This window comes from Anoplolepis gracilipes, chromosome 3, assembly GCF_047496725.1.
Source record: "Anoplolepis gracilipes chromosome 3, ASM4749672v1, whole genome shotgun sequence".
Classification (NCBI taxonomy): Eukaryota; Metazoa; Arthropoda; class Insecta; order Hymenoptera; family Formicidae; genus Anoplolepis; species Anoplolepis gracilipes.
The window spans coordinates 579,827-592,765 of NC_132972.1; the positions used below are offsets into that span (position 1 = coordinate 579,827).

Consider the following 12,939-nt stretch of genomic DNA (forward strand, 5'->3'; position numbering starts at 1 on the left):
TAATTTTAGAGGATAATCCTTTTTCTGAGACCAATAAAAGAAAATTTAATTGATTTTTTTAAATTAATTTAATGAATTGAATTTTTTCTTTGAAACTTGAACTAGAAATAATTTAAACTAAAAATAACATTTTTCGGAATAAGAATAATTCAAGATGTAATACCTATTCTAAACTTCATCGCACACATACTTACGCAAAAAATGATAATCTTTAAGATGATTTTATTGATGTACGACTGTCTTCAAACTATTCAAAACTGTTCAAACTTTTCGATACGCTCTTTAGCATACTTCAATAACTTTCTCACCTCAAGATTCCATCGATCGAAACTCGTTCGTCATCGTTTCAGGATGTAATCAACGTCGCGGTTCCATTCTTCAAGAATTTTTCACCCCCACTCACACGACCATGATTAATCGCTATTTTATTCTATTCGGTATGCTAGTGGTGTCGGCGTCTAAAGAAGGGGTTGCAAGTGTGGAAGAAAACCGACGAAAGTAACTAAAGAGGAAAGAAAATCCATCGTCTCTAGCATGCACTCACCGATGCAAGACGTCTCTTCCATCTTCGTTAATATATTCCAACTCAAAAGAGAGGCATTTGAATCTTTTCTAAGCAAGAATAAATTATCTAAACAAATTATTCATTATTATTAAATAATCTAACATTTTTTCAGGCAACGATAAATTATATCAATAAAATATAACACATTTTCTTATATGAAATTATTAATTAACTATATCTTTTATTTTCTCGTTCTTCAAAACGTTTAACTATAACCACATTGATAAAAAAAACATGCAATATATTCCCAAGTTTAATAAATTTAAATTAAAATAATTTTTCTTAATTATTAACTGTTTATCAGAAACTCAAAAATAATGCATCGAAAGAATACAAAGTGCCTGAGAGCAAAAACGCGCGAGGAATGCTTCATTTAAAATACTCATTATCGCTGCAATTATGCTTCTCATTATGTTCACCCTCGTGTTTAGTTCGCACAATGCCATCGAGATCTCGCTATTATGATAACAATGCCGTTTCGTACCTCAGAATTCAGAATTTGTGTTTATAATATTGTATAAGCGACTAGGCCACACAGTGACACCGTAATCTGGAATAATGCAAATCGCCCGCGAGAATAAAGAGAAATACAATATACAAGCAATCCATAACGTTCATCTGCTTATTGGCATGTCGGAATATTGAAATTTCTTGCAATCCTCTTTCTATTTTTTTTAATTTTTTTTATTTTTCTCCAATTATTTTATCTCTTGTTTTTAATATCGCGCAAGGTTATATATTGCACAGATTATTATCATACACACACAGACGCACATATACATTATATTATTATAAAATATATCAGGTAAAGAATCTAATTACGAAAAAAAAACAATTTTCTCGCAACTTGTATTTTTTCAATCCTATTCATAAATTTATCAATTATATTTTTAGTATTGCAAGAGCTAGTAATAATCCTTTTAAAATGCTCTATCCAACAATTTCTATAAATTAAAAAGATAGAAAAATAAAAATCCGTGAATAAAAAAACAAAATTATGTATTTAAAACTTATCGATAATTAAAAAAATTGTTTTCTTCATTTACCAATGATAAGGTCAAACTTCTTTTTGCATTTATCTATACTAAAATTTTACAAATCATCAGGTATTACGATTCATAATTGAGTTAAATTCTCTCGAGTAAATTGAATAAAAAAGATTTTTTCTTTTTTGAAAGAGAAAACCACTACAAGTATTAATATTAATATTTTTCAGTTTACATAAAAATTTATCATACTTTATATTTTATTCAATAGTCTGATTTAGTTATAAATTTAATGTAAAAAATGCATAACCTTTTTCCGTATATTGAATTACTAATATAATCATCTACATTCTATATTATATAAGAAGTATATAAATTGTAACGTAAAACAGATCTATACGATTCTAAAATTATGACGAAATGTTGGAAATAATGGGCAGCGTATCTGTTACGCCATCACTGTCGGTCTAATGGTATCACTCGAGAAGAGACGTTTCGCTCTATAAAATCGGCATTGTTTATTTAATAATAAGCAACGTACGGTTGTGTATCCGAAGCTACAAATGAGGTTACTGCACAAACATTTGTCGAGGAGAAAGAATAACGCGATAGATACAATCGATCCATTTATAGGTTTTGTTTATTAATCATTCTTGCGAATGATTTCATAAACAAGGATTCGCGACTCTCCGGATTATTTTTTTCGTGCAATTGCAACCGATAAAATTAGATGCCAGATTTGTGCGCGGAGCTGGAAAATCGCATAGAGATAACAATATCGACAATGTATTTTCACTTTTTTCCTCGATGTCGCGAATAAACGATATTCATTAATCGATTTCCGTTGCCAAGTAAATATCGCAATCGATTTCGAAAATTGTCCGGTAATTTGAAAGCGACAACCGAAGGATCACGATCGATGATACCAAACGGCACACGGCCACAACGAACAAGTTCAATCAGCACGCAGGGAGTGAATCGGGTTTGTATACGATCCCTGGCTCGTACTTCGAATCCAATATACGATATCTCGATCCATAAACCAGACTCAAACGTAGAACCAGACGAGGCAATTACGGAGAATCGTGTGGTCTTTGCGAAATCGATGCGAAAGAGAGAGAGAGAGAGAGAGAGAGAGAGAGAGAGAGAGAGAGAGAGAGAGAGAGAGAGAGAGGGGAAGACATATATATTGAATTATTTTTACTTACGCTCTCCTTCATAATTTCAACTTTGCATTTATTTTATATTTTACTCACAATTGAATGCAACGCTTAAAATATATATATGGATGAAATAAAATAATTTATTCGAGTAACAAAAAAACTTCTGAGCGAGCAGTTTTATATGTATTGTTAACTCATAGCAAAAACATATAATACCACGTATATACAATACATATAAAAATAAAGTGCAAAAATGAGTACAAATAAGTATAAATACATATACTATATTAAATATACGTTATTAAATATTACGTTAAAATATTAAATCTTTTAACATGTATAATCTATCAGATCTTTTTTCATCGTTTGTTATTTCATTTTTAATTAAATAATTTCCTTTAAACTATAAAATCTATTAGTTTTAGAAATATTAAACTCTGACAATTATAATGCTTATTAAAAAATATCGTATGTGTTTTCATTTATCGATTGACCATCTTGACGATACTCTTATTTCGATCACTCTCTCTCTTTTAATTATAAAATTGTGTCTTTACTATAAATACTACATCTAAATGTCAGAAATACTGAATTACCTTGAAATTATACTGCCCACTTTGCACCCAGTTGTATCGATGTAGAATATAAAGTGTACATATATGCTTTTCATTCCGATATCGTCTCACAATAATTCTCTGTCTCGATCACCGGTATCCCTCTATATTACTTCCTACTGTGCGGTCTGTCTTCATACGCCCGTTCTGCTCGTTTATCGTCGTTCTGCTACGTTTCTGATTCCGTCTCTGTCCCGCTGAATCTTCGACCTCATCCTGCCGTCATTCGGGGAGTCGGTTTCTACGGCGAAGGGATACGCGAGAGAGTTAAACCAGACCGTAATAATTTTGAATTCGGTTAACCTAGCTCCGGCACCTCGGCAACCTTCTCGCCCCTATTTCCTAAACGCCGACTGCACTGATCTACCACTACGAAGGGTGTAAACTGCTTGCGCGCGTTGCGATAGCCGCGGTAAATCATCAACCCGATAAGCTGACTTGCTCTTCCCAGGGTATTAGGTTAATATCGTTATGTTGATTCGATTATTTGGCATATTACAATTTACAATTATAGCAAAAAAAAAAAAACAAAAACGTTGCAGATTGCAATCGAAGAATCAGAAAATTTCATTATTGTATAAAAATATAAATTTATAACAATGATATTCTCTATTAAGGTTAAACATGTAACTGTTAGTCGCAACTTATATTATTATATTTAATTATCTGTGAGTTGCGAAAAGGGGCGAAAAATTTCTCAAAAGTTAACAAAATTTAATAATTCTTAAGCTTTAATATTTCGATATTTTTACCATCGTATATCCTCGCTAAATCTAATGACAAATGTTAAATTAATGTCAAAATAATAGAGAAATATTAAAGCTTTATATTATCGATGTTGATAGAAATAGAGAATAAATCAAGCCAATGTGACCAACGGCAAAAAGCATTTTTCGTTGCATCGCGTTTCGCCGCTTGGCGATTTATAATGTAACTGTTGCAAGCCATGGCTTAAAGCCTGGGATTTTTAATTAAATCGAAATCCGCGGTCGAGCCGACCCATTACAACGCCACAGGGAGGAAATGGGAAGAGCTAACAAGAGAAGAAAAAATTCTGGAACATAGTTATATAGAGCACAGAGCAAGTGGAAAAACTTACTGCTTGTGATACAGTCTAGCAATCGAACAAAGCAATTTTGCACTATTAATGGTCACTCACGATAAAATAATTGAAAATTTTCAGTATAAAAATTTGGATCAGCAATCTCAAGAATACGATATAACATATCCGGGAAAATACAATTTCTCTTCGATTATTGTTTTATGTGGATTATAATTAAGATGCCAGTTTAAAAAATAAATTAAAAACATATACAAAAGCATATACATATATAAAAATTAATAATAAAAATAAATGTTATAATCGTTGAATGAAAAACGATGCGTGTATTCCTTAATATATATTTAAATATTTATGATATTAATATAGATGTATTATTATATGTAACAAAATTTTTTTCGAAAAGTATAAACTTGTGTGTTGAATTATTTTCATAAAAAAATACAAAAAACAGCTGGAGTAGGTATTAATTGTCACATGATGTGTCACAAGAAATCTCTCTGACTCGTAGAGCGTGCTTAAAAGGTACATCAAATTCAATTAGAAATCACCGCTTTGCGTTAAAATCACGCATGAATAAATCATTTTCACGTTCCAAGGAAGCCTCATAAGTGTCAAAATGGATAGAAGAGCGTCGTTGCACGTCAACAATTATCGTTATGGTCGACGTGCCTCGACTCTCGTCCTCTCCAGGTTTCCACGATGAAACGAGGCAATCATCTCACGCGAGCAATACTGAGAAAACCTATGAAATCCAATTGCTGCTCTCAAAGAAACTATGAATTTTTAATTAAAAGGAAATGCTATTTCACGTAGATAAGTATAACAGAAGAGCATTTTCGCGCGCGTGGAAAATAGAATATCTTGTCGTTTAGAACTTCTTCTCGCGGTTCTTTTCAACGGCGCTCCCACTTTTTCTACGACTCGTCGCTCGTCGCCCGCGAGGATTCTTACAGTGCTGCAACAGCAATCGATGATACGCTTCTATTTCTCACAAGTACAATAAAACGAAACTCACTTGATGTCTTTCACGATCTCATTGTTGTATTCCTCGTTATCGCGACAGCCGCGCAGCACACGGACGATTTTTCTCGTTTCTTGTATCGCAACATTTTGTTAAATTTATTTCCACATTTCCTATCTATAAGATACATTACGATCAACTTTTCCTCATACAATTTGTAATGTTTAAAAGTCACTATTGCAAGTTTTATTTAAAAATTTCTGAAAAGTTGGGCATACAATATGTTATAAAGTTCACTTTCAAATTGCTTTTATTTTTTAGTTTTTTCTTTTTTTTAATATCGCTGGTTCGTCTATATTTTGATATTTTTTTAAATACAGTAAAGCGTAGGTATCAATATATTTTATATGTATAAAAAAGCAAAATATTGTAAACAACCATCTTTTAGATGGCTTTATATTTGATCGATCTGTATTTTATTATTATACACTGTTCTATTTTATGCGAATATTCGTTTGTTAATATCTGCCTTTTCTCTTTCCGTTTCTTAGTAATTTTACTTACAGAATATTGAATTTGCATCTCAGTTTAATTTACTGAGATTACGGAGATTCAATAATGCCTGTATAAAAGATGTATTATTATTCGCACTTTTTTGGTAGTTATAAAAATTAAAAATTTAATTAGACATTCTTCTTTATTAATAATTTTTCAATTAAAATTCTGTTATAAATAAAATTTATTTGAATTTATACTAAATGCAGAATAATGTTTTTCTGCGTTACGCATTTACGTTACTTTAAAATTTAATCTGTGAAAATTTCTAGATTCTCAGCAATTCACTTATTATCCATGTTTTTCCAGTACATTGAAACTGACGGACATTCTTTAATTTATCCTATACTCTTACGTAGTTGAAAGAAAGAAATATGCCATTTCTCTTGTCGACGCATCTTGCCTAATTGTAAGTACAGTTACGTGTATGTTCAATTTTCATTTATTGACGTTTTCCTCGTGCAAGTATCAAGCAACAAATTTAAAAATTGCAATGTGCTATGTTTAAAACTTTTCCTTCGAATTTGCACAACATGGTCGAAAATAGAGTATAATAAATGTCCGAGGAAAATTTGTTCGAAATCAGAATAAAACGGCAACTCTCTCTCTCTCTCTTTCTCTCTGACAGTCATCGATATGTTGAACGTGAATTTCCGCACCGTGAGTGGTAGAAATGCAAAGTTCAATTACACAGAGACAATCTAACAAAGGACGTTGCTTCAAAGTACTATCTCAAATATTGATTTTCATATAATATCGCGAAGAAATTTGACAAGTTTCGCGCAGACTGATGGACATGATAACTGTAACGGCAACTACCCTATTGAAATGTTTTGTATTTTTGTTTCTCTATTGTATTTTTTGAGTACGCAGAACGTTTCATGATTTTCAATTGGAATAGCTAGATGTAAACTATTGTATATACGATAAAAATAATGAAGAACCTTATAAATTAGAATAATAAAGAAATAATAAATAATTAAAAAATTACTTTTATATATAATTTTTAAATAAAATACATGGCATATAATAAGAAAATGGCATTGACATATTTCCCCTGATAAAACGATAAATATATATATTTGAAATTATTTTTACATTTAATGTAAAAAATATGTTTCTGTTTTGATTAAATTATTTATATATTTGTATATCGCGTACCATCTTGAAATTAATTTTTTCACAAATTCAAATACACAAAATGCTTGAAACTCAGTAATAAGGATAATCTAGATAATAATAAAAATTTCGACTCATTAAAGAAAGAAGCTCTAAAGTACTTTGATATTAATTCGTAATAAGATCATCCGTTACACCGCACGTATACCGTTCTTTGACAAATCGCGAACAAAAAGTGGATTTTCCTCTCGTCGCCTATTTTAGTAAACTCTGTCAAATAATTAAAATTCACATTGTATTACAGATACGAAGCGATTCAATATCAAATTATTAAATCTTTCCATTCGTTGGTACAATTTCATCACACAGTTTCATGTTCGATTACACAATACATTTTTTTTTTTTTTATTTCTTCGACATTATTGCAACGTTTGATTATAATTTATTCTCAATATAATAATATTCTATCATATTCCAATAATAATATTCTCATCGATAATATAATTTGTTCGTGCATATTTACTTTTTAATAATAAATCCTAATTAATGTTATACAGGTTTTAATCACATCCCTCAAAAGAGTGCGCAAAATTCGCAATTGTAAATGGCGCACAATACGATGATTAAATTAGTGGTCTATTACAATTAAGTGTTTGATTAATAACTGTTAACAATACTGTACGCAGATATATGCATGAATATTTCAAGGTACGAATAGCCATGCTCTTGCATATCTGAAAGAGAAGATGAACGGCACTAATCTATATGACTATAGACTTGCAAATTAGTTTATTATTTTCGCACTCGAGATAACAGTATTGTCACTTCTCTTTAAATGTAAGACGAGGTAACGCGCCTGACCCGCAGGCAAAGTACTGCCTTGTAATTGGACACCGCTAATGCATCCCATCGTCGTCCGTCGAACGTGAATAGAATAAGATGGCCGCGAAAGAGAGCCGGAAGGAAATCGAAGGAAAGAGGGAGACGTGGAGGAAGAAAGTGACGCCAGCCCATGCTGGTAAGCATGGTCGTTATTCAGTTTGCATCGCGCAACCGATCTATTTTTGTTGTCGCGGTTGACGGCTGGCGGCTCGCGGCTCTCATATCTTACATCTCGATTTACCGTCGACGGCTCGTTCGGCTTCCCGTTACATCACTCTTTCTCCCTCGACTTTCTCAATGCCGTCTTCTAGCTTTTACCTGTAGTTTCCCCGCCGCATAATGCACTTGGTTGCGTTTCCATTCGCACACCGACCGTTTTGTAATAATTTTTATTTTTCACAAAGTTTCCTTTTTCTCTCGCCTGCTCCCGACCCTTCGTTTCACCCGTTTGATCACAACGCGCACCGTTTCTCCGAGACTAGGGTGTCTTCCTCTCGCCCTTCTTCCATTGCCCTTTGCATTTTCTGTGCTTTCCATTTTCAGAGGGCGAATCCTTATTCTTTACCGTCTACTTCAACTCAACACAGAACTCTATCGCCTACTTGAAACCGCGATGACCTAGATACGACCTCATCGTTCGATGCCATACGACGCTATAAAGTCCTTCGCCGTCCTACCGTACCTCTGATTCAGAGTCCGCAACTCCTGGGAGCTTTAGTTTCTTTCGCAGCCAAAAGATGTTAAGCTCGAGATAGAATCGACGACCCTCGAACATTCCGAAGGGTTCGCAATGGTACCCGGCACGGCTATATTTCGTTCTCGCGAAAGCGCGATAATCCGGCCAAACTTTCATTTACCGAAGATGGTGCTCAGCCCGGAGTCGCGGAGAAAAAGAGGAGGATAGGTAAGGAAAACGAGGAGAAGTGGTGACCAAAGAAATTGAATCTATTACGCGACAGATTCAGCGATGAAGCGCCCAAGGGGTTTATCTTGTTCCGCGCCAATGTTCTTGAAAGTTAAATGCTCTTTTCGACTATACGTTACTCTTCCCTTCGGTAACGAGAAACTCGATAGGATCGTTCGTTATATAACGGATAATTCAACGTCACGTATAACATTGACTTTTTATTAAAAAATTCCAAGTCTAACAATAAGGATGGAAAATCAGATATTCTATCTAAGAACTTATTGTTAGAGTTATTCAAGAATTCAGAATTAATAATTGAAAATTTCAGTTTTCTATATTATCTATATTATCAGGATTATATACATGTATTTAAAGTTTTATCATTTTTTTTAAATAAAATTATATACTCATACACACAATATACATACACGTTATACATAAATAATAAATGTCAATGTGAATCAATATCCGATATTAACAGGCTAATAAGTTTGACGGTAAATGGATTTATAGCGCGATGATAACCAAGGCTTCGTTTACTTAAAGGTGAGACGAGCTCGGGTGCAGGAAGGAATAGAAATTGAATATATTACGGACGAAGCATCGTTGTATAACGTCAAAGCGCAGGGTCGTCTATCTTACTGATTTTCCTGGCAAACTCGCTCACTTCTTAGGCGATGCATTCACATCGCCTTTAAACTCGACAGAATATCCCTTGTTATACGAAGTTTATTACTGACGAATAAACCGCTCGTGAAATGCAAGCTCTATGTGTTTTACAGTTGACGTTTATGCACGTCACGCTTGTCGATAGTATCACATTAATTTAATAATTATTTATATTAATTGTATATAGTTAAATTCCTTCAATATATATCGCACAATTTTTTTACTAAAATGTGCTTACAACTTTATTTTCAATTTTTAAGTACGTGTTTTTATTACAAATTTAGGAATCGGAAATCTCTCAAAGTTGATATCTGAATATATTTTATTGTAATCGAATAAAGAAAATTTTAAGAAAAAAACTCAACTTGAAGCTTGAATATAAAAATATTTTTTAAAAGTATGTATTTTATACTCGTGCTTTTCTCTCGAAAAAACTAAAGCTAGTTAGTTTTTAAAATTAAACATAAAATTGCAAAAAATATGAAAAAATGATTATATAAATATTGTAAATATCATACAAGTTTTAAATTAAATATTTTTATAGAATCGACCAGAATTGTGTTTGCATCGGGCTAACTTCAAAAATATATATCTTTAATTTTTAACTTTACATTACGTTCGAACACAGGTATCAAAAATGAGAGAAAAAATCGCAAATGTATTTTTATTTAAAGGAAAATATATTGAAAAAAAAAAAATTTATAAAGGTTTTTGGGAAAAATAATTAAAAATAAACACTCTCTTGCGAAAAATGTTAGTCTACAACGTATTCAATAAAAGAGCTATTTCCATCTATTCGAAATATGTACATATGTAATTTGAGGTAACAAAAATATAAATTATTTACATCTAACATCTGAAATACAATATATTAACAATAATAATTAAATTTAAAATTATTGTATTATTCAAAACTATTAAAATTTTATTCAAAACCAACTTTTTGAGTAGAATTCATAAAATAATAAAAACAACTACACACAAAAATATTATGCAATCATAATGTGTTCTAAAAGTTTTATAAAAAAGCTTCTTGCTTAAAATAAGATACCTATAATATATAATATATAATAATTATATAATAATTATGAGATATTATTATTATTAGCATAGCTAATATGATTTACATGTATTATCATTAATAACTTAAAATGTATTATTATATTGTAGCATCCATTTTTACGAAAAAATCTATAAGTAGATACCGTTACATTGTCGTTCATTATTGTATTCTTACGATGTCGTTAGCGTTACAGCTTCCGTGGAGCTCATTTTCAAAGAAAAAAAAACGTAATTATAACGATGACAAGAATTCATAATAAGAACATAAAACTATGTTAATGCTTTATGAAACTTAATGATTGGTATGAATAAGTAAGAAAAGATCTTTGTATATTAATTCCCTATAAATTTCTTGCATTAACATTATTTAATGATAAAAATAGAACGTGACACGCGCACGAGTGTCACGTTCGTTTGAAAGTCGATGCAAAGTGCAACGGAAGAAGGCACAGTCTATTATGTACTGATTGTGAGTCTAATAGCAGCTTACCGGAGCTTACTAAATCTTCCTAAGAGTTCCTGAAAGCGAAGTGATTGTTAAGATATCAAACGTAGCAATAGAAACGCAGAATCAATCAGATTTTAAAAAAAGCTCGTTTTCCTTTTCTCATAATAATAACTTCTGCGAGGAAAGACTCGTTGAGCTTCCTCTTCAGTGTAATAATACAGAAAATCTGAAATTTTTCTAATTAATCGGATTAATTTAAAAGCTACAAAAAATGAACACGGATATAAGCCATGTCTTTCAATATTCGTTTAATTTTCAATATTAGATGAAGAATGTCCAATCAACTTCAGTTTACGTTTATAATATGATATTCTGCATGCGACATGCTAATAAAAAAATATTTTGTTTTTATAAAAAAACAAATTCAATAAGTACATAGTTTTAAAAACAAAAAGAAAAAAAATATAATGCCAACGTTGAATGTAAAATATTTATACATGTTATGCGTATAATTATATTGCTAGAGATAATGTAGAACAAATATCTCGTTTAGAATTAATCTTATAAATAAAAAATTAAGAGTTTTATAAAAAAATTTTGATTACTTTAATGATTTAAAGACCACTATTTTTATGTAATTTTCTACTTAAATATCATTCTTTAAAAGTTCTTTTTAATTTAAAGACTTATTAGTTCAAAGACAGCGGTCCGTCATTAAACGGAAGCGTAATTAGTCGGAAATATCCTGCGTTATCCGATCCACGAAAATTGGACGGAAGTAGAACATTTATGAAAGTACTTTGATGAGAGTGTCGATTAGTGCGACATCGTTATCTCGAAGGAACGGTCGACCCGATTCAAGAAGCAATAGAGAAAACTCGGGCGTCAAATGTCAACGGACGGCAGCGCTCGAGTTTCGTGAAGGACGATAATTCGTCGTACAATAAGAGAGAAGATCATTTGTCTTCTGAGAATCACGAGTAAAAAGTAAAAATTAAAAAGGAAATAATAACACTGTCTGTTATCCTTACCTTTCCGGAGCCCCTTGTGTTGCATAAGAGAACACCGGCAGCGTGGATTCTGTATTCCTTGTCCAGTTGCTCGTGTTGTCCTTGAATTTTTCTACAGAAAAGAAAAGGATCATTTTTAAAAACATCTCGTAGAAGCGAATGCAAAATAAGAGCTTTCTCCATAGGGTAAACTAGGGTATGATGGCCATAGGCTGTAATTTTCTCAATAATCGCTACATAATGTGCTTTTTTAGTCATTATCAAAGATAATCGATATTTACAGTAGTTATGTGCATACATTGTTCGAAATAACGATATTGTGAATCTAATATCATATTTTTATTTTTCACTACCTGCAAAGTTTTTCATTTGTCCACTAAAAACTGTTATCAACGTCGAATAAATTACAGTTAAGCTATCGTAATCGACGTCAAACATATTATAAAGATATGTAAATTGTTATATGATCTATAATTTTTATTTTCGTTTTCACTATTTTTTTATAAATATTATGGCCATCTTTCCGTCACTATGGTCATCTTTTCCTTAAAAGTTTGGTAAGATGGCCAATGCTAAGTTGTACTATTTTGATAATATAAAATTTCTATGAAATATTTTTCTTTTAATTTTGATAATATTACGTAATTTAAGCTTCAGAAGGTAATATGCCAAACACTATTAAAAAATAACAAAAATAAAAGTATGTTTTTTGCATTTTAAAAAACTATGGCCATCTTACTCGAGTTTACCCTAATAGCATCGCGATGCTATATTATAGAGAGAAGAAAATCTGACCAGAAATGCAGAAAATAAATAGAATAAAGAAAGAAACAATATTACAAGATTTATTAAAAGTAAAATTGCAATAATAGTGAACAATGTCGTAATAAGGAAATTACATTGGAAAATTGATACGAGAGTTGGAAACCTTGCAC

General features: G+C 31.4%; 1 protein-coding gene across 2 annotated transcripts in view; it reads right to left on the bottom strand.

The window, feature by feature from the left end:
- The window catches only part of LOC140664137 (uncharacterized), a 115,867-nt gene that overhangs the window by 46,367 nt on the left and 56,561 nt on the right, over nucleotides 1–12,939 (bottom strand). The window contains exons 4-5 of one of the 2 annotated variants that reach the window (XM_072888923.1): nucleotides 12,026–12,116; nucleotides 3,139–3,569 (exon numbers count right to left, since the gene is read on the bottom strand). In XM_072888923.1, the coding sequence (XP_072745024.1) occupies nucleotides 3,540–3,569; nucleotides 12,026–12,116 (121 nt within the window). In that variant the 3' untranslated portion in view covers nucleotides 3,139–3,539. Of the gene's footprint in view, nucleotides 1–3,138; nucleotides 3,570–12,025; nucleotides 12,117–12,939 lie in introns of those variants that run through there. The other variant, XM_072888925.1, reaches the window with a different exon arrangement.